This window comes from Myotis myotis, unplaced genomic scaffold (genome assembly GCF_014108235.1).
Source record: "Myotis myotis isolate mMyoMyo1 unplaced genomic scaffold, mMyoMyo1.p scaffold_m19_p_5, whole genome shotgun sequence".
Taxonomy (NCBI): domain Eukaryota; kingdom Metazoa; phylum Chordata; class Mammalia; order Chiroptera; family Vespertilionidae; genus Myotis; species Myotis myotis.
The window spans coordinates 34,485,290-34,510,239 of record NW_023416357.1 but is presented as its reverse complement, the minus strand read 5'-3'; the positions used below and the strand labels follow the sequence as shown (position 1 = coordinate 34,510,239).

General features: G+C 39.3%; 3 protein-coding genes across 18 annotated transcripts in view; 1 reads left to right on the top strand and 2 right to left on the bottom strand.

Moving 5' to 3' along the window:
- Positions 1–13,979, bottom strand: part of TRAPPC13 (trafficking protein particle complex 13) — a 28,830-nt gene extending 14,851 nt beyond the window's left edge. For 4 of the 11 annotated variants that reach the window (XM_036310885.1, XM_036310886.1, XM_036310887.1 and 1 more), the window contains exons 1-5: positions 11,981–12,111; positions 5,697–5,765; positions 5,034–5,133; positions 4,543–4,581; positions 3,043–3,127 (exon numbers count right to left, since the gene is read on the bottom strand). In XM_036310885.1, coding sequence (XP_036166778.1) covers positions 3,043–3,127; positions 4,543–4,581; positions 5,034–5,133; positions 5,697–5,765; positions 11,981–12,050 — 363 coding nt within the window. In that variant the 5' untranslated portion in view covers positions 12,051–12,111. Of the gene's footprint in view, positions 1–3,042; positions 3,128–4,400; positions 4,477–4,542; positions 4,582–5,033; positions 5,134–5,696; positions 5,766–11,980; positions 12,112–13,838 lie in introns of those variants that run through there. The other 7 variants (XM_036310891.1, XM_036310892.1, XM_036310893.1 and 4 more) reach the window with 4 other exon arrangements.
- On the bottom strand, positions 10,385–13,976 carry SHLD3 (shieldin complex subunit 3). 2 transcript variants are annotated; one of them, XM_036310898.1, is made up of 2 exons: positions 13,839–13,976; positions 10,385–11,533 (listed from the first exon to the last, which is right to left on the bottom strand). In XM_036310898.1, exon 2 carries the CDS (start codon positions 11,414–11,416, stop codon positions 10,661–10,663), a length of 756 nt encoding a protein of 251 aa, XP_036166791.1. In that variant the 5' UTR covers positions 11,417–11,533; positions 13,839–13,976; the 3' UTR covers positions 10,385–10,660. The 2 variants fall into 2 exon arrangements, with proteins under 2 accessions (XP_036166791.1, XP_036166790.1); XM_036310897.1 differs by lacking the exon at positions 13,839–13,976 and adding an exon at positions 11,981–12,117 and having other exon boundaries at positions 10,644–11,533.
- Positions 13,980–14,545: 566 nt separating the features above from the next.
- The window catches only part of TRIM23 (tripartite motif containing 23), a 43,735-nt gene continuing 33,330 nt past the window's right edge, over positions 14,546–24,950 (top strand). For all 5 annotated transcript variants that reach the window (XR_004967396.1, XR_004967395.1, XR_004967397.1 and 2 more), the window contains exons 1-2: positions 14,546–14,697; positions 20,564–20,726. Coding sequence is in view for 2 of the 5 variants with exons in the window: in XM_036308140.1 (XP_036164033.1) it covers positions 14,617–14,697; positions 20,564–20,726 (244 nt within the window). In the remaining 3 variants the exon portion in view is untranslated. The remainder of the gene's footprint in view (positions 14,698–20,563; positions 20,727–24,950) is intronic.

Here is a 24,950-nt window from a genome sequence, read left to right as displayed (position 1 = left end):
TACAAGAACAATACTGTCTGATTATGACATAATATAATTACAAATTATTAATAAGGTAAAATGGCCTTTCTATCTGAAAAACCTTTTAAACAACTTGGGTAGAATGGGAAATACAAAGGAAATTATAAAATTCTTTAAAAAGCTACATATCAGAATCTGTAGGATACACCCAAACCAGTGAATCAGAAGAAAATTCACTTTTATAAAAATAAAATAAAATAAACATTAAATCCCCAGCTAAAAAGGTAGAAAAAGGACAAAGTAAATAATCAGAACCACAAAGAAAGAGCTAGTTAAAAGCAAGCATTAATGAGGTAGAGAATAGAAAAGCATTATATATAAAGTAATAAATAAAAAACATAATATGTAAACCAAGAGATAGCTAAACTAAATCAAGAGAAAAAGAAAGCAAAAATATGCAAAATAAAAAATGACCAGGGAAAAATAGCACTGAAACAGAAGAAATTTTCAGAGACTACCATGAAGACCTATATACAAATAAATTTGAAAAATTTACATAAAATGGACCATTTCCTGGAATAAAACAGTTTTGCAAAATTTACACCATTAGAGATAGAAGGCTTATACATACTAATCTCCATAGGATGAAAGTGAAAATGCTATCAAGTAACTTCCCCCCAAAACAGCACCAGCCCATATGATTTCACAGAATTCTACAAACCCTTTAAAGATCAGATCGTCTAAATGCTCCATGTATTGCTCCGAAGCATTGAAAATAAAGGGAATGTCCCTAAATCTTTTATTTAGCAACCATAATATTATTTTTTTATTGTTTAAAGTATTATATATGTCTCCTTTTTCCCCAATTAATCCCCCCCGCCACTCCTTCCCCCCAGGACAAGTCCCCACCACCTCAGTGTCCATGTCCATTGGTTATGTTAATATGCATGCATACAAGTCCTTTAGCAACCATAATATTGATACCTAAAACTTGATAAAAGAAAACATGAAAAAGAAAAATACAGGCCAATATCATGTTATGCTACCTATGTCATCGTGAGTCTGATATAAAAAAATGGCTTATGTGTACATAATAAGTCTAAATATCTTTTTAAGACGAAGAAGATTCTTTCCATGGACACAGACAATAGACAGGGGAAGGACTGGGGTGAGGTGGGAGCTGAGTGGAGAGGCAAAAAAGGTAAAATTGGGGACATCTGTAATACTCTCAACAATAAAATAAATTTTTTTAAAAAAGAGGATTCCTGATGGGCATAGCACTGTTCAATAAACATTTGCTACTGTTGTTATTTCAAACACCACTGCCTTTATAAAAATTAAAATTCAATAAAGCCAAAATACTTACATAAAATACTTATATTTTATAAGTATGCTATTATATTATTTGCTCTTTTTAATACTTATTTATCTTAAATTACATGCCTTGGTTAATTTATTCATCTTATAAAAATAAATAGAACATTTACTGAATGCCAGGAAAAAAGGATACATTCTCAAAGTTCTGAAAGTCAGACCTTTTCATAATCGAATGCAGAGATTGGCAAACTTTAAAAGGCCAGGAAGCAAATAATTTAGACTTTGCAGGTCATACAAACTGTTGCAACTACAACTCAGCCATTGTAGCTTGAAATCTGCTACAGATAATACAGAAATAAATGAGTGTGGCTGTGTGTCAATAAAACTTTATGGACACTGAAATTTGAATTTCACATCACAAAATAAGCTATGTTTCTTTCCAATCATTTGAAAATGTAAAAACCATTCTTTGCTCAAAAGTCATAAAAACAGGCAATGGACCAAATTTGGCCTACTGATTATAGTTTGCCAACCCCTGATTTAATGAAAGGCAGAAACCCCATCAATAGTATAACAAACATATGCACATGTATGCAAAAATTTGCATTCAATTTCTGGAAGTTGGGTCATATAGGAAATTTGGAATATTTGCTCTCTGAGGTCCTTTTCAATTCTAATAATTGATCATTTTCAAACTCATCCTAATTGGACTTCCATTCTGGTAATGCTCAAATGATCTAATGCATCACTTGGGACAGCTTTTACAAAACTTCTCCCTCACATAGAGTGAGTTTTTACTTTCTTTATGCCCTTTCTCTATGTAAATAGATTTCAGGTTGTTTAATTGAGTTGGCATATTCTATCTCTTAATTTCTAAATGACTGTAAAAATCTTCTAACGGGTCTATTTCCTACAAACCATCCCATACAATGTTTTCATCAGTCTTCCAAAACAGTGTGAATACTTCTGCTCAAAAATCTCCACTGACAGCCTGGACAGTTTGGCTCAGTGGTTGCGCATTGACCTATTGGTTCAATTCTGTGACAGGGCACAGGCCCAGGTTACGAGCTCAATCCCCAGTCGGGAGCATGTAGGAGGCAGCCAATCAAGGATTCTCTCTCATCATTGATGTTTCTATCTCTCCCTCCCTATCCCTTCTTCTCTGAAATCAACAAAAAATATATATATTTTAAATCTCCTCTGACTGCCCACTGTCTCAAAAAACAAAAAAAAGGGCAAAAACCTTAGCCTTAGGCTAGCTTGCAAGATCCTCCACAGTGTGCACATCTCTATAATCTTTCTTACTCTTACCAAGTGAATTCTGTTCAGTGCTACAAGAACACAATATGTATTCCTATGTCTCTGCTTCCGATTACCTAATTCCTCTTGTCTTTTTCTCTAAAGCCTCCCATTCTTTTAAGACCTTCTTGTGTTCCTTTTCTTCTAATAAGCTTTCCTGATTTAGGCAATATCCCCCCTGTAATCTTTCCTCCTCTTTCAAATTTTATTATGTTAATCAGAAATTGTTAACAAAAACATTCTGCTATTTACCTTTGACTGGTACATTTTCTTACCCAACCTATCACAAACTTTGAGGATAATGAAAATGATTCTGTGCTTAGCTTACTATACTATTAGGTATTTAATTATTGCTTGTTGTTGATGACAAAAATTTCTGTATCAAACATGCATTTTAATTAAGTTTAAAAAACATAATAGAAAAGTCGTTTTAAAAAATATATCACAAACAAGAATGCCACTTACTTTTACCAATATATCTTTTACAACTTGATTGCTATCATTATGAACGCTGATATAACTGGAAAAGGTCTCTCCCAAAAATATGTTCCTGTGAAATAAAATAAATTTTTACATAGAAATCCATTCAAGATTTATCATAAATATTCTATTTGAACACCACTGGGAACTTGAAATGTAGAAAAATTTATTAAAGGACAGAGATCAGGTAAAATACTGCTTCAACATTCCTTGTTTACACTAGGCTGCTCTTTTATTACTAAACTAGAGGCCTGGTGCACAGAAGTCTTGCACGGGGGGAGGGGAGCCCTCAGCCCTTGGGGGATGTCTGACTGACGGCCTGGACCCACTGCCCAGTCAGACATCCTTAGCAGAGGCTCCCGCCACCGCCACTGCACTCGCCAGCCGTCTGGCTGAGCAGTGCTCCCCATGTGGAAGTGCACTGACCACCAGGGGGAAGCTCCTGCATTGAGTGTCTGCCCCCTGGTGGTCAGTGCATGTCACAGCAACCAGTTGTTCTGCTGTTAGATTTGCATATTAGCTTTTTATTATATAGGATGTGATTCAAAGTACTTATCCTATATAATAAAAGCCTAATATGCAAATGACCAAACAGTGGAATGACCGGCTGCTGTAACGCGTACTGACCATCAGGGGGCAGACAGTGAATGCGGGAGCTGCCCCCAGCCTGCAGGCCCCAGGTCAGCCAAGGTGGGTGCCAGCGGGGGCCCCCCAATCATCCTGCCGATCGCCCTTGATAGGGAGGCAACGGGCGGCAGTGGCAGAGCTGGTGAGTGGGCGACGCCATGCTGGCCAAGGCGGTGCCAGCAGGGGGCCCCCCCAATCGCCCCGCAGATCGGCCCTGATCACTGGCCAGGCCTAGGGACCCTACTCATGCACGAATTTCATGCACCGGTCCTCCAGTTTAATCTATAAAGCATGCTATAAATCATGGCCCTCAACTATGGCACCAACTGCCAGTCTCTTTAGGAATAAGTCATTGAAATCAGGTCCATGTTAATAGTCTTAAGATTTGTTACTGAAGAAGATAGAAAAAGGCAATTTTTGTTAACTAACTTATGACCTGAATCTAGAAAAGACCCAAGTAATTGGTCTCAGAGTCTTTTTTACTGATATATTTGATTTTTCAAAGTTAGTCTAATAAAAATAATAACTAGTGGCTTTACTGTAAGCATTTTATAAAATATATTTTATAAAAATGTACATTTGTAAGTATATACTATGTAAAATATTTTAAAATATATATTTATACAATATATTTTTACATGAATATATTTCTAGGTTTTGAAGACATTAGTCAATGGCCACATTCTGTAAACCTTTCATAAAAACTTAAAAAATACCTTTTAATGTCAAATTTTCTTCGTTGCAAAAGGAATGGAATCAGGGGCATCCACCCCAATAATAATCTAGAATAAGCTAAGAGCAAGAGAAGAAATAAAAAAATTTATAGCTCCTAATTAGCTGCCAAGTCTGATAACTTACGTTGAGAGAGGGCTGTGAAGTTGAATAAAAGAGGTGATTCTGAAAGACATTTGTATTAAATAAGTTAAAATAAAAGGAATCCATGGATATTAAAAAATACAGAGTAGAGCAAAAGTACTGTTAGAGTTGTGAGTATGAAAAACAGTTTATTCTTATATTATTATTAATTATTGCATTATTTTCCATACGAACAACTATAAACTGACTTTTGCCCAACCTTGTATAGTAAGATCTAATGGAGAAAACTAAAATTCTATCACCTGAAGAATCACTATTAATATCTTGGTATGTCTCTTATTTTTCTTAACCATATATATCTTACGGTTTTTTAAAAACCAGTATCACATAGTGTAATTTTGATGAAATGGTTTTTTACCACTTAAATGGATCATGAGCACTTTGCCAACCCATAGTTAATTTTTTTGAAAACTATAGATTTGTAATGCCTTTAAAGTACTGCTACATGTCTTATGTGACTACATCTTTCTTACCCAAAATTCTGTGGTAAAGTCAACATTTCTCCCAACATTAAAATTTCTGCACCATTTACAGTTGAAGGATCATCTCTCATGAGTTGGTTAAAGAGATCTCCTATGGAAAGAAAGAAACATATAATTCTAACCTCTACCTTATAAATAACTTTACTAACATAAATATTTATCTAGAAGAGAGATGTTTTTAAAAAACAATCTCTTCACAAAAGTTATATTTAAATAATCTAATATCTAATCTTCAATGAAACTAGCGCATACCAAAAAATTCTGGTTTCACAGAGAATGAACATTAGAAACAAAGGGAAATGAAGGTCATGTGATACAAAATGTAGTAAGCTCCAGTGATTTTTAAGAAAGGGAATGCTAGTACATACATTGATGGAACATTTAAAGACAAATGTAATTTTTATAGTATTATGACTATGGAATGTATTATTATTAAACCTAAAATAAAAATCTCCTGTTGCCATCGGATATTAATAGTACCTTATAAATGAGACCTGTTACTCAATGGCTACCACTCGCATGCTACAAAAACAGGGAACAGAGAATGTAGCAAAGAGCATAAAATTGGCAAAGCTGGGCTTATTCGAAGGTAATAGAGGCCATCAAGATGCCAATTTTTCCCTAAGTGCAAGTAGAATAAAGTAAGTGCCATACCAGGTAAGTCTTTCTCTTCACATGTTACTGGAATATTGGTGAATAAAGTAGGCTTCGTCAACCGCATCACTGTAAATTCCAACAGTAAAAAAAATATATATATGTTAATATTGCTTTGGGCTAGTATTCCCAAGCCTATCCATGGCATTCATCAATTTTATACTAATATAAAATATAACTATACTAGAAGCCTGGAGCACAAAATTTGTGCACGGGGGTGTGTGTGTCCCTCAGCCCAGCCTGCACCCTCTCTAATCTGGGACCCCTCGAGGGATGCCTGGGCAGTTGGACATTTCTCTCACAATCCAGGACTGCTGGCTCCCAACTGCTCGCCTGCCTGCCTGATCACTCCCTAACCACTCCCCTGCCAGCCTGATCGACGCCTAACTGCTCCCCTGCTGGCCCGATTGCCCCTAACTATCCTCCCCTGCCAGCCCGGTCGCCCCCAACTGCCCTCCCTTGCCAGCCTGGTCACCCCAACTGCCCTCCCCTGCTGGCCCAGTCACCACTAACTGCCCTCCCTTGCCAGCCTGGTGGCCCCCTAACTGCCCTCCCCGGCAGGCCTGGTTGTCCCCAACTGCCCTCCCTTTCAGGCCTGGTCCCTCCCAACTGCCCTACCCTGCCGGCCATCTTTGACCACATGGGGGCGGCCATGTTGTGTTGGGAGTGATGGTCAATTTGCATATTACTCTTTCATTAGATAGGATACTTCCTAAACTAAATGATATTAAATACTTCCTAAGATTATATAGCAATAGTTCATTAAAAAATGCTAATATATGAAACAATTTTATACATGAGAAAATAATTTTACATTTTTTTAACTTAATGAACTTTAAAAATTAAATGTAAATATAATATACCTCATTACAGAAAAACTAGAAAATAAAAGACTTTATTAAGGTATATTAGGAGAACAAGGCTTTAAAAAAAATCCTGAGTGACTTAAGTGTAAACAATATCAACAAAATATTAATCAAAAGAAGCCTGACAGGAAAATAAGCTTAGATGCATCATTTTGAATATGAAACAAAAACTTTATGACAAAAAGGCCTTTTGTGAGCTGTACCCCTCTATTATAATTACTGACCACTGAAAGTTCAGCAAGTGGCCCTTCTAGTAATATTAATTCTTTGTAGAAAGTGCAAAAATATCAGTTAAAGGTTTATTGGTTTATTTAATTCCAACCAGAAATAAGATTTGTTCTTGGAACATAGAAGAATGTATCTAAAGTTTATCTAGAAAAATAAATGAAAATAAGAAAATAAATGGGGAAATAGGGGGGAGAACTGGACTTACCATATATTTAAAAATTTAAGTCTACAATAAACTAATTGGCTTATTAACTGAAGACCATAGAGATACATATATTAGATTATTTGGGAAAAATAATTTAACCTATAAATCCACTTAAAAATCAAGAGACATATTAAAAAGACACTATATGTCATATTTGCAGATTTTAAATACAAACTGAGAAAGCCTAGTTATTAACATACAACTATCTCACTCCTTGAAAGATAATCCAAAGTATGCCTATATCAAATACACATTTAAAACACAGTATTTACTGTCTTACAGTAATAGACATAAAAAATTATATATAATGTTAGTTGGAAAGAGCAAATACTAACTGAAGCAAGGTTTAGGAACTATAATAAAGCCCTGGTTGGTAAACAGTAATTTTGTAACCAGCCTTGAATGTTAAAGTAGGTACTTTGCCAAAAAAATTAGAGCAATAAGCAATGTGATTTTTAGTTGAGTGCCAAATATTCATATAGTGCCATATGTAGTGACACTTACAGTAGAACTCACAAAACAGACATTTCATTTATTTATGAAATTCAGGTTTCATATCAAATAAGTTAAGAGAAAGATAGGCCTGAAGTTACAAAGTGATAAACTGGGCCTAGTTCCACTTGCACACAAATTTTGCTTGGCCATAACATTAAAAAAAAAAAAATTAATCTCCAGGTTTGGAATCCTTACCACATTCTACAGTCTATCAAGTCCCTGAAGACATTTATGTCTGTGAATTCTGAATTAATTTTGGGCATTTTGAGATTAAATCAAAGAGAATCATTATGCAGGAGCTCATTTTGAAAATTTTCAAAAAGTGATTTTTAAGTTATTTGATGAGTTAGCAAATAAAGTTAAATTAATATAATGCCTTTTCATCTTTTTTCTTTGCATTTTACTAACATTTATTTGAAGGTAGATGGGTTATCAGGGAAAAATAAAATGATGGTGCTGCTGCATTTCCCTGGAGAGTAAAAGCTGATTGGATTTTACCAAATGCCCTCACAGATACACTTTCCTGTATGTGCCTTTGTTTCCCCAATTTATTTCCATGTCTATGTTAAGATTGTAACCCAGAAACACTGTTTAGCCCTACTATTAGCTTGTGACAGAATCGTGAGTTCTAAGGTTCTAAATATGCAAAGTAGCCATGGATTCTAAATTCTTAGGCCTTGATTACTTCTTAAGTACTCTCTAGGTAGAAGAAAAATGAGTCCCCTCTACCCCCTTCTTTTAAGATCCTGACAATATTTGCAATATTACTTAATCTTCAGTTTCCCATTTCTGAATGACCTTTTCATTTTTTCTCAAAGGGTTAAAAAGCAATTGATAGAGAGTAAATTAGAAAAATTTAAATCTGCCACATATGAAAACAAACAAGCTCTTCTTAATGTGTGGTTCTTGGATTAAAAAGCTACTACTCTTCATAAGAATCCCATGATGTTAGACTATACCTTGTATTTTCAGCTCTGTGTGCAATCATTTCAAAATAAATAAAAAGCTATCAAAGAAAAACAGTGTTATGAGTACCTAGGTTTGTTTTTTTTAATTGATTTTTTAAAAATATATATTTTATTGATTTTTTACAGAGAGGAAGGGAGAGGGATAGACAGAAACATCAAGGAGAGAAACATCGATCAGCTGCCTCCTGCTGGGGATGTGACCGCAATCAAGGTACATGCCCCTGACTGGAATTGAACCTGGGACCTTTCAGTCTGCAGGCTGATGCTCTATCCACTGAGCCCAACAGGTTAGTGCATGATTTTTAGAGAGAGGAAGGGTGAGGGGAAGAGACAGCGATCAATCTAAGAGGGAAACATTCATCGGCTGCCTCCTGCACCCTCCACCCGCCTACAGGGGATTGAGCTTGCAACCCAGGCATGTGCCCTGACACATGCCTGTAATGCCCAACCAACAGAGCCACACTGGCCAGGGCACGAGTACCTAACTTTTAACCCTTTATTAGCAACCTTACAGTAAATAAGACCTGAACAATATAAATCAGATTCACCATTTATTTTTGCCAACTCTTATTCAAAAGCTCACTAGCAAGACTCAATGGCTTCTTGACATTTCTCCAGCCGTCTTGGATTGAAAAGCAAGACCGATGAACAAAAGAGGAAGTCATTACTGAAGAAGCTACCTTGGAAACTCCCTCTACAACAGGTGATTTTTCATTTAAAGACTTTTGGAAGCATTCATGCACATGCTGCTTACTTTCTAGATAGCAGTCTCATTTGAGACAATAAAATGATACTAAAAATAGTTAAAAACAAAACAATATTTGAACAGAGTAAAATCTAATTGGAAAAGATGATCTCTTCAGTTAAAAATTAGTAGACTCACAGCAATATCAGCCTGTGAAGAATCTCTCCAAAGGGCACATTTATCACGTATTACAGACCTCTACGATGCCAGGCACTATGCCACAAGGCAAACATTTCTCCACCTTGCTGGTGAATACACTCTTACTGGGTTTTTTCAAGGGTTTGGTTTTACTACTTAATAGTAGTAATTCCATGTAAACTCTGTGAGGGCAGGGTACATGTTTGCGTCCTTTCCTACTACATTCCAGTACCTAGCTCATAGAAGGCATTTAAATTTATTAAATAAATACATGCTTTTATAAACCTTTTATTCCATAATCACTTTGGTTATTTTTTAAAAAATCATCTTTATTGTTGAAAACATTATATATGTCCCTCCTTTTTCCCCCCAATGACCCCCTCCACCCTGCCCCCACGTCATCCCCCAGGCCTTCACCACACTATTGTGTATCCAGGGGCTGTGCATATACCCATATAAGTTCTTTGGTTATTTCTATGAGGTGATGCATAAATCCATTTTATAACATTTTGGTTATGGGAAACCAACAATGACTTCAAGAACCAGCAGGCTAGTAACCGGTATTAACAGTCATTAAGATGGAATTACTTGTATTAGAATAAAGAGTAACTTGATTTCTTATCATATTTGATACTTCTTTTCAAAACATGTTATATAGTCTTAAAGATACATTATGGTCTTAAGAAAATTATACATTTTTTTAACCTTTGTTTCAAGACAACACATCAACTGTTATCTATTACATATCTTTGGGAACATCAGCATAATTTGGCTGGTCTCCCATTGTGAACTATATACATGCCACGTAAATAGCATTCCCTGAAACTGAAACTGGTTTTAGTTTCATTTTTAAAAAATTATTACATTTTAGATGAGCAAAGAAAAAATACTAGAAAAATTAGATTTTAAGGATTTACCCAAATCCAAACTATTCACTGTAATTCATAGGAATATATAACTCAACCATTGAAAAAGTAACAAAAAGAAAAGGAATGGCACATTTTACCTCAAACTTCAGTATAAATAATAATTTATCACAATTAATTTAAACAGTGGCTGTTAAAAGTAGAATCAAGAAAGTTCTTGACTTAAATGACAAGTCTACAAACTCACATGATATTTATTCATGGGATACAAACTGAACACATACTACCACACAATTATTTCTCACAATGGTAAGAATAAATAGGCTATGCTAGCAAAGGTTCAAATAAAAATTGTAATTAAAAATTTAAAAACTAGTAAAAAAATTTATTAATCTATTTCAGTATATACTGTTCATTCAGAATAGTCTTCTTTTTGACAATCACTGGAATTCATTACATACTAAAAATAATACCATGTTTACGCACAAATAAATTTATTTTCCCAGTAAGAGCTAATCTTCCTTTAAGGAGATTTCCCACATATTCACAGTACATAATATCACAGAACACCCATATTTGGCCCAAATGTCTCTGAATTGTAGCATTACAAGATGGAAGCTCATTGTGCCTGATAATTCTATTGAGTTTTGCCCAAATGTCTTCCAGAGTTTGGTTGTTACATATAGTGTGATCTATTGTCCATCTTGCTCTGTAAAATAAGTGTAAATCTAGTGCCTTTACACTATCTTGCAATTTTTTAGACAAAGGAAAAATATCTCCAGTACAATTTCTGCCGGGTAGCGAAACACTCCAAGACCTCTTCTTGTGCGGTTTCCCTTTTTCTGATTGTTTATCCAGATTTCCAGAAGTAGTCTGTTCATTGAGTGTGTGTGACCGGATTAAGTGCTTCTTTTCTTTCAAATTAGGTTGAAACTCCAATAGCGCTACTGTACAATCATAACTCTGTGATTTAACATCATGTTCTGAAATGGTTAAGGATTGTTTCACATCTTCAGCTGCCTCTTCAGAAATCACAGGTGGTGATCGTTTAGGTTTGAGCGGAAGTTTGGACCCATCATGTGGAAACCAAGGGATAAATCTTGATAGTGGATGTGTAGGAAAGTCTTGAATTGCTTTTTCTGCAACTTTCAGCAATTGTGTGGGATCACTCTCATATGGGCGATAATGCAATATTATTTCTGTGGTCATTCTGAAGTAATCCAATTACTCTTAATGAACAGAAAATGTCTTAGCTGAGCTCCTCAGAGCTAGGATGTAATTTAAAATTACAAGACTGTCTCTTTCCAAATCAGAGGGAAACAGGACCTAAAGTGGAAGTATTGCAAAGAATAAGATATGGAAGGGATAGCCTACATACAAACAGGCAGGGAGGAAAGGAAAAACAAAAACCAATCCCAGTATACTATTTTACCAAAGTGCTATTGGTAAATGTGAATGTAATCCACAAAACCGGAAATCCTTTCTCCCATGAAAATAAGGGATCTGGATTAGATGCCCTATCAGCTCACTTCTAGCCTAAAAATGCTAGTAGTCAACATGTTTAACTCAAATGATAATAAAGAATTTGGAAATAATGATATTAATATAGTAGGTACTAATAATATTAAGACTATACACAAAACAAAGAAAAATTAGTGATTCTTAAAATACTAGATTCATAGATAATTTAAAAAAGGTAATAATACTTAAAATTTTGAGACATCTCAGTAGTAAACACTAAAAGCATAAAAATGGTTTCAGTTTGCATTTTACCCAGGCCAGGGACTGGTTCTGTGACAGCCTCCTCTGTATAATTAGGGCACTTCAGCAGTATCAAAACCATGGCTCCTGAATTCCAGTTTGGAGGGAAGCAAGAAGGCTAGACCTGTATGTTTTTCTTCTTGTAACACAGAAGTCCTCAAGCTGCCCCAAATGAAGCATTGATAATAAGTTCTAGCATATTATTATACAGGCTCAAGAATGGAGCCTTCCAGGATCTGCAAGTTAGGTTTCCTAACCAGGTACAAAGCTGCAAAAGCCATACTTGCAAGTTCTTTCATATCTTGCACTAAAAAAAAAAAGAGAGAGAGAGAGAGAGAGAGAGATTGAATCCCTTCTCCTCAAAATCATTAAATGAACTACTTGATGAGGGTTCTCCCACTGTCAGGATAACAGTGGTGGGGACTCCTGGCATGATGTCAACACTCATTTGACCACTTCCTGAAGAGTCAAAAGATGTCATCTCATGATTATTTGCACCTACTGTCAATGTCCATTAACAGATTTGACAACTTGTAAATTCATAATATTCATAACTTTTAGTGTTTCTTAAATTAGATAGCACATTCTTTCAAGAATGAATGCTTTAACTTTTCCCCTTATACTTTCACACTGTAAGGTAATGACACTGAGAATTCTTTCAGTATTGTCTAAACTTCAAGTTTAGAAAAGACGACGGAAGGCCTTGTGCTGAAATATTGCCTCAATCAATAATTAGCTTTGTGACCTTGGAAACCTTTTTGAGCGTTAAGGAGCCCCTATTCGGCGTGCTTGCTGTGAGACTGAGAGATAAAGCCCCTGACAGCACCTTTTCTTCTTTTTCTTCGGGAATAACCCACTTCAGTCCAGCTCATTTGCTCAAGCTAAGCTTATTGGGCATTTTGCTATGTGACTTAATAGTGCACTTCCTTAGTTATACAGGCAGAGACGGTCCTGTTAACCCCACCTATCAGTACCCGATTTTATGCTACAAATGGGACTGGCGGGCTTCGGGAAGGGAAGGTCCCTCACAATGGATACCACAAGGAAGTGCAATGTAACTGGATTCTAACGTCTACTGAGCATTTTCTCAGCTCAGTCGAAGAAGGGATTAGTAACCACATAGCAGAGCATCCAAGAAATTAAAAAAGTGCATTTGTGGTACGGAAAACAGATCAGATACAGCTGAAAGCATTTAAAAAAGTTTTCCAGGAAACAACAGGAATTCCAGAAAAACTCTAACCTGTTTTTCCTCTAAATAATGATCTAATTATCAAGCATACTCAAGCTGATTGCTAGGTACAGAGAATGAACGCTGAGGTGAACTTTCCCATTACACACTATTTCGAAGCACACCACAGCAGGTTTTAACAAACCTGAACTATACATATGTCCGTACTGGGTACTTCTAACTCTTCGGCACTGCTCTTTTACGGATGGAGCTGAAGGCTCTGTCCGCGCCGCCGGACGAGACAAGACCCCAGAGAAAACCGCTCCGGAGCGCGCCCGTCGTCACCGTGGCCACAGGGCTCTCCCGGGGGCGGTGGGAGCGTCAGCTCCTGGGACTGAGCTCTGTCTGGTGACTGCAACACACACAACGGAGGGATCTGCCTCTCTTGGCTTGACGAGCCATCCCCTCCCCTCCGCGGCGGGTCTCTCTCTCCACTCCAGAGGGAGGCTCTCAAACCTAAAATCAGGGTTGACATTGCTTCCCGCCGCTTCGGCACCAGGGGCAGAGCAGCAGGGCGTGCACCGAGTGTCAGGAGAACGAGGCCTACATCCCACAGGCCAGGGCTGTGAGGCCAGGACTTGGAGATCTAGAGAGAGGAGGGGAGAGATCAGATGAAGGGGAGTCGGGTTCGCAAAACTTTACCTTTCAGAGCCAGCAGGTGCTCCTGTTTGGGGGGGTTCACTTCCATTTTGACCGGCACTTTCCACCGAGAGCCTACGGGGGTTGAGGAGGTTCAATCCGACTCGGAAGAGAGCAGAAAAACGCACTTTCGGGAAGGCAGGGCGTCAAACACAGTCCCTTCCGGTGGTGTCTTCAATGCCCTCCTTATCAGGTCCTTTACGACCCAATGGCGGCTTCTTACCGAGGCCACATCTGGCCTGTGGGATACCTATACATAGGATACTCCTCCTCCCATCCGCATTCACACTTGGCGACTGCACCACACCACTCGCCTGAGCAATACTCGGCCTCCGAAATTGCGACCTTGTGGCGTAAAAGATACCGAGGTGGCACGCTGGGAATTGTAGTTTCCATAAAAACCGCACTGCATGCAGGGAGATGTAGTCCCTCTTGGTCCCCCTTCCTTTCGCGGCCGGGGACAATATCTTGCTCTTGGAGCGGGAGTTGCATCCCAACATTTTACTTCTGTTTTAGCTTTACTTTTTTTCTTAACTTTATTCCTTCCATCAGTGGCAGACTCTTTAATAACAATAAGAATAAAGCGCCCATGCGCAAGGATGTGCACCAGCTAGTGACTGGCGGGAGGAGGAAGGAGGCGGTCCTGGGAACATTCCCCCGCTCCGCGCCGTATTGCGCCTGTGCGCCAGTGGCGGGCGCCGAGGCTTCTGGGTAGGTGGCTCTGCCCCGCCCCTCGGTTGGAGGCCCTTTCGGGTGCTTCTGCAGCGCTGCTGCTCCAAGGATGGCTGCTCTGGTTGTAAACAAGGCTGGATCGGGACTAGACAGTGGCCGTCAGGGCAGCTGGGGCACGGCCGTGGTGAAGGTGAGGGGCCTTGCGTTCTCTGTTCTCCACCGTTGGCCTGCCTAGGGTTCATCCCCGAGATGGGGCTGCAGCGCCGCGGCCCGGGCTGCTTCGGGCGGGATGCGCGGCCTCTGGGCCCCTCTTGGCTGCACAAGCCAGGCCCTCCCCTCCGCGACAGGTCTTCTGTTCTTGCCAGTCCCCTGCCGGGCATCACCTAGGGGGCATTTGTGAAAAGAAGCTTATGGGCCTGTGAAGTGACCTGGGCTTTCTTCCCCCAGGTCTTCTGATTTTAATTAAACTCAACAGGCATTAATTAGCTTATTTTTATTAAACCATTATTATCTCCAGGTTTTATGTTAGCTTTTTAAATCGCTTGTGTCTACTGATGAGGTTGATGTTAATTCCCGTTTTACAGGTGAGGAAACAAAAGTTTAAGTGAACAGTGTGTGGCAGAGCTAGGGTTGACAGGCTCCAAAGTTTGCTTTTCACTATTGCGTTACTTGATCAGACATCAATTATTGGGTGATCTCCCCCTTCCTCTCTTGGTCAACACTTTTTTTAAAAAGAAAATATTTTTATTGATTTCAGAGAGGAAGGGAGAGGGAGAGAGAGAAAAACATCAACGACGAGAGAGAATCTTTGATCGGCTGCCTCTTTGCACTGTCCCCCCTACTGGAGATGGAGCCCGCAACCCGGGCATGTGCTCTTGACCTTTTAGTCCTCAGGCCCACGCTGTAGCCACTGAGCCAAAGCAGCTGGGGCCTGGTCAGCGCTTTTCAGAAGTCTCCAACATCAGCACATTAACACTGGGGTCTATGAATTGCCCTATGCTTGAAGTTTGAAACTCTACCCTGTGTAAATGCTCCAAGATGCCGTTACTAAAAAATCAACTGAAATAACATGGAATTCATTTTTCCCTTCCACTATATATATGGAAAAATTTGGAAGGGAAAACTGATCATAGTGGTTTATAGAATCCCTTATTTATAACCTGAGATACTGATCATTACTGGCTACATCTTCGAATCACTGAGCATGTTTAAAAAAACACAAACTGATGCAGCCCCTCCTTCATCCCCCAGTTCTGATTAAGTTGACATTAGTATATTTTTTACATTCTCAGAAGTGATTTTATTTTATTTTTTAAAAAATATATTTTATTGATTTTTTACAGAGAGGAAGGGAGAGGGAGAGAGAGTTAGAAACATCAGTGAAAGAGAAGCATCGATCAGCTGCCTCTTGCACATCCCCTACTGGGGATGTGCCCGCAACCAAGGTACATGCCCCTGACCAGAATCGAACCTGGGGCCCTTCAGTCCGCAGGCCGACACTCTATCCATTGAGCCAAACCGATCAGGGCCCAGAAATGATTTTAATGTGCAACCATGTGTGAGAACCACTGGACCAGGTAATATCTGAAGTATTTTTTATTTATAATAGCCTTCTATGATTTTTCACCTAATGTTGGGTTTATATGACAACAAATGATACATTTCTGCTCACAACTGTATTCTCAGTCAGTATTGGTGGTTGTTGATTCATCTGACCTTTATATACTAGTATTGATGAAGTTATTCTGAAAACACACAGCATATCCAAGAGGCAAAGGAGCCCTCTTATTATAAGGCATATTGTGTGGTTGACATTTTATTTATTGAATTGTATTTTTTTCTAAGTAGAGAATATCTGGATTATTTTGTGAATTAACGTGAATTAAGAAGTTGTATTAGGCATGAATATTATTGCTGTATCTACTTTGTTATTCTGTTTATCTTAAAATCTCAAAACTCTACCAAAGCCTGATGGTACTTCAGTCTGTAATAGCACACAGTTTGATATATTAGAGGCTCACTTTATTCATTTTAATCTTTACATGTAATATGTGCCTAAGCTGTGCAATAGGACAGTCCTTTTTGGCAAGAGCCTCATGCTGTAATTTGTAAGAAATATGTTGGCATAAATTTTTTTTTAAATTGTCGTTTTCATAGATGAAAGCAAGGAGTGTTAATTGGAAGGTAAGAATTGAAGTATAATAATGCCAACATTATGTAAACTGGCCTCTTGTTTAATGAACAAATTGACAGTGGCATGGCTTTTATCATTAGAGAAACAAAGATAAAAATCTAAAATTATATTATTTACATTCAGAAAAGAATCAGGAAAGTTTCTTTTGAAAGTGAGCTTCACCCTGGCCACTGTGGCTCAGTTGGTTGGGCATCGTCCCATGCACGGGAAGATTGCTGGTTGAAATCCCATGTAGGGCACACACACAAAAAAAGAGAAAGTGAGCCTTCTTAGTCTTTTAAAAATATGGACTGGTTAATTAAAATTTTATTTATATGTAATAAGTACATGTAATGAAGTCCTTTTCGGCGTATTTGTAAAGTTTATAAAATTAAAAGCTGTTCTACCTAGGACTCAATTTATCTTATACTAGGGGCCCAGTGCACGAATTCGTGCACCTTGAAAGGAACTGTGGGCTGCAAGGCTGCAGTGGGCACTGGGGCGGGTCTCAGCCCATCCTCCGCGCCTCCGCCCGGCCCCTCCTGCTGCGGCCAGCAGCCTCGCTCCTGCCGCTGCTGCTCCCCTGCTGAGGTGCAGAGTGATTGGGGCTGGTGATAGCAGTGTGTGTGAGTGGGGCCAGCACTGTCAGTGTGTATGAGCGGCGGCTGCTGCCCTGATCGCCCCTCAGGAGCAGGGGGAGGTGGAGAAGCCCTGAGGGGTGATCAGGGCTGGCACTGGGTGCCAGCAGCAGGTGTGAGCGCTGGGCGGGACCACGGGTGGAAAGAATTTTCAGTAACCACCAGAGGCTCACCCCAGTGACAGCAACTGGCGCCCCACCTTGGGCTGGCACCCCTGCTTACCTGCTCCACCATCCTGCCACGGCCAACACTCGCCATGTTCCGTGTGCACCCTCTGGTGGTCAGCACATGTCATAGCAACTGGTTGTTCAGTTGTTAGGTTTTCCACCATTCGGTCTATTTGCATATTAGGGTTTTATATATATATATATATATATATATTGTTGGCCCAAATTCCTATTCATAAATACTGAAGAAAGAATTTCTTACTCTATTATTTACTGAGTTGATGCAAAATAGTCTAATAACTTTATTTTTGTACCTGTGTTTAGTTTACTAATCAGTGTACTTCTCGTGCTTTTTGAAGAAACCTATAGTAGCAGCATACGTTCTTTTAGCTTGTGTAATAATAATGTCAGAAATATAAGATATAAATGAACTAAGTTAAATTTTAATTTGGTTCTTTAGAGTTCATTATCATAACCAGTAAAATGTATTGTGTCACATTAGTGAGAACATTTGTAAAAAATGTTGCATTTATTTTATAATATCTAATTCTGTGGTGAATATCATTTCTGTATTTAATTGAATTTGATATTTATGTGAAACCTTTTTCCCGCATTAAAAAAACACAGGATAAATTGAAGTGTATGTATGTATAATATGTATAATTTATGTGCAGCTGTTTCCTAGCTCTTCCTCAGTAGACTACATCGTTTTTGCAGTATATGAATGTACCATAATTTTTTTCCAGTCTTGTATTGGTGTATACCAGGGGTGGGCAAACTTTTTGACTCGAGGGCCACAAAGGGAAGGCCGGAACAAAAGCATGGATGGAGTGTTTGTGTGAACTAATATAAATTCAAAGTAAACATCATTACATAAAAGGGTACGGTCTTTTATTTTTTTAGTTTTATTCATTTCAAACGGCCAGATCCGGCCCGCGGGCCGTAGTTTGCCCACGGCTGGTGTATACTTTGTTTCTAATCTCTTGCTAATGCAAATGGTACTGTTAAGGATTAGCATGTAGGTCTTCTTACACATGTGTGAAATATTTGTAGGATTAAATTCCTGAGGTGGAATTGTTGAGCTATTCTAACTTTTGATAGTCATTACCAAATTCCCTTCCAGAGAAGCTGTATCAATCAATAAAACCTTTCACAGCAACCAGCAATGTGTGAGGGATATGCGCCCTGACACTTGCACTAGTACAAAGTGTTATCAACCTCTTTGATCTAATCTGGAAAAAAAAGTATACTGATATAGCTTTCATTGCATTTCAAAGTGTTTCGAGTGATAGTGAACATCTTTTTATATATTTAAAGGAAAGACAACACGTCTTAAGATTGTTTTCATTTCCTTTTTTGTGAGCTGTGTGTTACATTTAAACTCCTTTTGAAACATACTGGGATGCAAGCCAATTATGAATTACCTGTTTATTTATAGTGAAAGATGCTTCCATATCAGGTAGTCAGTCCAAAATAATTTCAGAGTTAAGATTAAAATTTTAATGGATTAAGTCTGATTTACACTCTGGGTTTCCTTCTTTTTTTTGGAGGGGGGAGAGTTTCTGTTTTTTTTTTTTTTTTTTTACCTCCTGTTATGTTTTTGTTGGGGATGGTGGTTGGCCACTTCGTTTTTACATTTTTATTTTGTTGGACTTTAGTTGGTATTTGAAATACCCTGTTCCCCTGAGAGCTTTTTTGGTGTAACAGGAAAGACAGGTTGGAAAGCCAATAAAGGTATTCCAGTGTTTTGGGTGTTAAGATAGACACTTATTCATGGTACATGGGGGCCCCAGGGACACTGTGGTCATTTCAGTTGGACTGAGCTGTAGATAGTCCTGAGAGATACAGTGTTTAGGAATTTGTTGGTTTATTAATGTAAAAGAGGATCCACTAGAAAAGTGTTTTTTTTAGCTATTCCCTCAGCATTAGCAGAAAGAAAGTGGCAAAAACAATCTGGGAACTACAGATCAGATTGTAGCAGGTCACAGATGGCAGGCATAGGGGTTTGTGGTACACGTAAACAGTTCAGACTGGGTACATTTTTAAATTATGAAATACTTCAGATATACTAGTATTAAGAAATAAAAGCACCAAAAATCTTTCATTGATATAATTACAGTTTGTTGACTAATTATAAAACATAAACTCATGGACCTGGGAATCAGAATATGTCGATTCTTGTCACCTTCCTTTTGACTGACTACATGGCCTTGGACAAAACATGTACTTGTCATTGGAACTAGCTAGACAAAATATTCTCTAACCAAGGGGCATATTTATTAATTGAGAACAAGGAATTGAAATTTAAGTCAAAGGTGATTGCTTTCTTTCCTTTACATTATGTGATATAAGTGGGTACTAGATACTTCAAAATTACTTATAGTCTTAACATGTTCTTTATTAGAAAGGTAAATTGTCATCCTAGCACATATTCCAAATTGTTTTGTCCAAATTAATGGTGATGTTTTGGAGGTTAGGGAATTGCAGAGGAGTTGTTTAATAACCCATGTTTGGGAGAATTATATATTGTTTCAGATATAACGAATCAAGTCATAATTTTCAAAAGATAAAGATCATGTTAACTTACACCATTATCCTAGTCCCTTAACACAACATGTCAAGGAGATTTCACTCTGATGTAATTTTGGTAGGGTCTGTCAGATGAAATGATGAAAGGTGATTTAAAGTTTTCCAACCTAGACAGTTTTTCCCCCCATGGAGGAATAAAGTAATTTAACAAGCGTTATTCAACATATTAGATCAGCTTTAAAAAAAAAAAAATATGTGTGCTTTTATTTATTTATTTTTTAAAATATATTTTATTGATTTTTTACAGAGAAGAAGGGAGAGGGATAGAGAGTTAGAAACATCAATGAGAGAGAAACATCGACCAGCTGCCTCCTGCACACCCTCCACTGGGGATGTGCCTGCCACCAAGGTACATGCCCTTGACCGGAATCGAACCTGGGACCCTTCAGTCCGTAGGCTGACACTCTATCCACTGAGCCAGACCAGGTAGGGCAATATGTGTGCTTTTAAAATCACTTAAAGACCACATGTTCCCTTTTCAACTATTAGGTGCTGGAGTGTGGAGTTTGTGAAGATGTCTTTTCTTTGCAAGGAGACAAAGTTCCTCGCCTGCTGCTTTGTGGCCACACCGTCTGCCATGACTGTCTCACCCGCCTGCCTCTTCATGGAAGAGCAATCCGTTGCCCTTTTGATCGACAAGTAACAGACCTAGGTAGGAAAATATATGTGTATATATTTAAGATTTAAAATTGTCCATGGAATACAAACATCATAGGGAAATATTTCTTCCCAGTTGATTTTTAAAATTACATAATTAGAAGATAGATTCAGTTTCTTTAAGGCCAATAGTAGTCTTGTAAGTATAAATTACTCAATCTTAGGTACTAATTTTATTTAATCTTATGAGATGTTTATATTCAATACTTATTTATATATGAAGAGCTTTTTAAGATACCCGAGAACATAATCTATTCAAAGAAATAAGAAAATTCTTTTGCCTGAAGCCATTGATACAATAAAACAATCTTTCTATAATAAATAGGCCAATAATGAAAATACAGGTTAAGTAATTTGACTGTCAGCATGTTTTTATTTACTGGTACGAAAACAGAAGTGTTTGTGGCTTGTGATAATTACTTGTTTTCTGTTTAAATAAGTGTAAAGGTTTTGTTGATTTTTTTAGTTTCCTAAATCTTTTAAAACTTTGCTTTATATTTCAAAATTAGTTATTAACATGGGATACTGGATTTAGAAATGATAACATTAACATTTTAACAGTTATTTTACAGACTCAAGTTCTATAAATCTATTCTTTTTGATAACAGAATTTTCTTTAAAAGAAATAGTTTAAAGATGTCATTTTTCTTTAGGTCAGTAGCAATATTTGTTTTAAGGCTGATGTCAAATGGAACACGTTCAAAATAATTTACGAAAAAAAATTTTTTTAGACTGGAAAACTTTAAAAAGCTGAAAAACATGATTTTAAATGTTTTCTTGTAGGGAAAGGATAGGTTTCTTAAGGTTTTGGTAATCTCTGATTTAAATAAATATGTAGTATGTCCGCTTGCCAGAAAACTAATATAGGACAGTGTTATCATTACTATAGATGACATTAATGCATTATTAGCCAAGAAATAATTAGGGGGAAAAGAAAGATATCTGTATTTCAACATTCTTTTGTTTGGCTTTTTATTCTATTATATATATACATATAATATAATATATATATATGTATATATATCTCATCTTTATAGAGAACTATGGAAGTGTGTATTTTAGAAAAAAATGTTTCATAAATGGAGGGTGGACCCTTCCCCCTTTTGAAGGGCACTATATCTTTTCTACATAAATACCACAGTATGGGTTGTTACCACCCTCAAGGCTTAACTAAATCAGAAATTTGTGACAGACAATGGTTTAGTCATGTTCTAGGTTGAAGTTATACATCATTGCTATCATATGGCATTAGAAAAACCAACAATCCAATCAATAACTTTGCCTTGGATGTAGATTGTAATTACTATAGCTTATAGATTAGATTTTTACTGAGATTTTAGTCTGTGAAATATGTGTTAGTAACCCTTGATATAGTTTGATGCCATTGTTTTTAAAAATCTATTTTAGTTATACTAGAAAAATAATGTATATGTACATTGCAGATAATTTGAAAATTGTTAAAGTATAACAAAGAAAAAATAATTTGTGATTCCCTTTTCTAGAGAAGAAAATGACTGTTAATGTGAGAGAATCAGCATCAGATTTATTCTCTAGTCCAAGAAGAATACAGTGGGGCCTTGACTTACGAGTTTAATTCGTTCCGAGACCGAGCTCCTTAACTCAAATTACTCTATCAACTCAATGCAAAAAATCGGGCTGAGAGACAGCTGGTATCTCAAAAAACTTGTTAGTTGGGACACTTGTAAGTCAAGGCCCCACTGTATTAGTAGTTAATTGTGGTAGTTATCAGTACATTTCCGTAATATTTCTGGTTCTTCTCTGCTGTCCCTGTGGTAATATTATACTTCCCTACTCTCTTAGAGTTAGGTATGGCTGTGTGATTCCCTTTTAACTAGTGAAATATGAATAGGATGAAGTGTCAACTTCCAGATAGAAGCTGTTGAGAAGAGATTTATGATGGCTTGCAGTAAATCCTTCTTCCTGATACATTGAGGTGGTCCAGGTGGTTAGAGGCTCAGTGGCCTATGTCCCTGATCATGGATAGTAGGGGAAAGTCTTTCTTGTTTTCACCATCCCCTGATATCTTGCATGAACAAAAAGTAAGTCTTTGTTGGTTTAAACCATTGTGATTTTAGAGTTATTTTGACAGTTACAGAAATATTAGTGATATACTACTAGACAGTAGGTTGATACTGCTAGGAGTTTATTTAACTAGAGGCCTGGTGCAGGAATTCATGCATGGGTAGGGTCCAGCCAGCCTGTCCCGAGGGGGCTCATCGAGCTGGGCCTGGTGCAGGAATTCATGCATGGGTAGGGTCCAGCCAGCCTGTCCCGAGGGGGCTCATCGAGCTGGGCCAGTGGGGGGGAGGGGGCGCAGGCAGTTGGCTGGCTGGCCCCGCCCCCTATCAGGGTGTTGGGGGCCGAGTGGGGGCCGGGCCGGCCAGGGAGGGGGGCTGACCGGGGCCCGGATCAGGCTGGTTGGCTGCTGCGGTATGCACCATAGCCACCGGTCATTCTGGTCGTTCCGTTCACTGGGCTTTTATTATATAACTAGAGGCCCGGTGCACAAAAATTTGCGCACTCGGGGGGGACGGGGGTCCCTCAGCCCGGCCTGTGCCCTCTCGCAGTCTGGGACCCCTCGGGAGATAACAACCTGCTGGCTTAGGCCTGCTCCTGGGTGGCAGAGGGCAGGCCCAATCCCTAGGTGCAGCCCCTGGTCAGGCTCAGAGCAGGGCCGATTGGGGAGTTGGGGCGCCGCCCCCTGTCATGCACAGAGCAGGGCGATCGGGAGGTTGTGATGCCACCCTCAGTCACACTCAGGGTAGGGCCGATTGGGGGGTTGGGGCACCGTCCCCTGTCACACTCAAGGCAGGGTCAATGGGGAGGTTGCGGCGCTACCTCCTGTCACGCACAGAGCAGGGTCAATCAGGGGGTTGGGGCACTGCCCCCTGTCACTCACAGAGCAGGGCCCATCAGGGGGGTTGGGGCTCTGTACCCTGTCACGCACAGAGCAGGGCCAATCAGGGGGTTGGGCGCTGCCACTCTCACACTCAGGGCAGGGCCGATGGGGAGGTTATGGCTCTACCCTGACACACACAGAGCAGGGCCCATGGCAGTGGGGGGGAGGATTGGGGCGCCGCACCCTGTCATACACAGAGCAGGGCCGATCAGGGGGTTGGGGCTCCGCACCCTGTCAAACACAGAGCCGCAGGGTGATCAGGGGGTTGGGGAGCTCCCCCCTGTCAGGCACAGAGCAGGGCTGATCAGGGGGTTGGAGCGCCTTCCCCTGTCACGAACAGAGCAGGGTGGATAGGGAGGTTGTGGCCCCGCCCCCTGTCACACACAGAGCCACAGGGCAATCAGGGGGTTTGGGCGCTGCCCCCTGTCACGCTAATCCCGGTGCCGGGAGGCCTCGCGGCTCTGCTGATCCCGGTGCTGGGAGGCATATTACCCTTTTACTATATAGGGTAGAGGCCTGGTGCATGGGTGGGTGCTGGCTGGTTTGCCCTGAAGGGTGTCCTGGATTAGGGTGGGGGTCCTCACTAGGGTGCCTGGCCAGCCTGGGTGAGGGGATGATGGCTGTTTGCAGCTGGTCACACACCCTTCAGGGTGGGAGTCCCCACTGGGGTGCCTGGCCAGTCTGGGTGAGGGGCTGAGGGCTGTTTTCACACTGGGGGTGACTGAAGCTCCCAACCGCTCCTTTTTTTCTTTTTTATTCTGGGCCAGCTTTAGCTTTGAGGCTTGGCTCCAGCTCTTAGGCCTCCGCTGCTGAAAGTAGGTTTCGGACCTTTGCTTACAATGTTGCGATCCTGCTGGCGGAAGCCCGGTGGACTAAATCAGGTTTCTGGGGTTTTGTTTAGCTTCTATATTTGTTACATAGTTGCTTAGAGTTGCAGCTCAGAGGCCTGCAGCGGCAGGCGGGGAACGTTGGAGTCCTCCATCACTGAAGCAAGCAAGCCTCATGTTAGTTTCAAGCTGCCTGGCTGCCGGCCGCCATCTTGGCTGGCAGTTAATTTGCATATCTCGCTGATTAGCCAATGGGAAGGGTAGCGGTCATACGCCAATTACCATGTTTCTCTTTTATTAGATAGGATGACAATATTTAGAAAATTGTCAGGATAATATCTTTAATTAAAGGACTTGCTTAGTATACTTTTTAATGCTTATATAAATAGACTAGATACAACTGAGCTTGTAGTAGAATAAGAGTGAAAAATGTAAACAATTAAGGAGAAAGCCTAGTTGGTTAGCGGGTTGA

Bases quoted from the DNA above. Each gene is read 5' to 3' on its own strand.
- SHLD3 (XM_036310898.1), bottom strand. From the start codon at position 11,416: ATGACCACAGAAATAATATTGCATTATCGCCCATATGAGAGTGATCCC.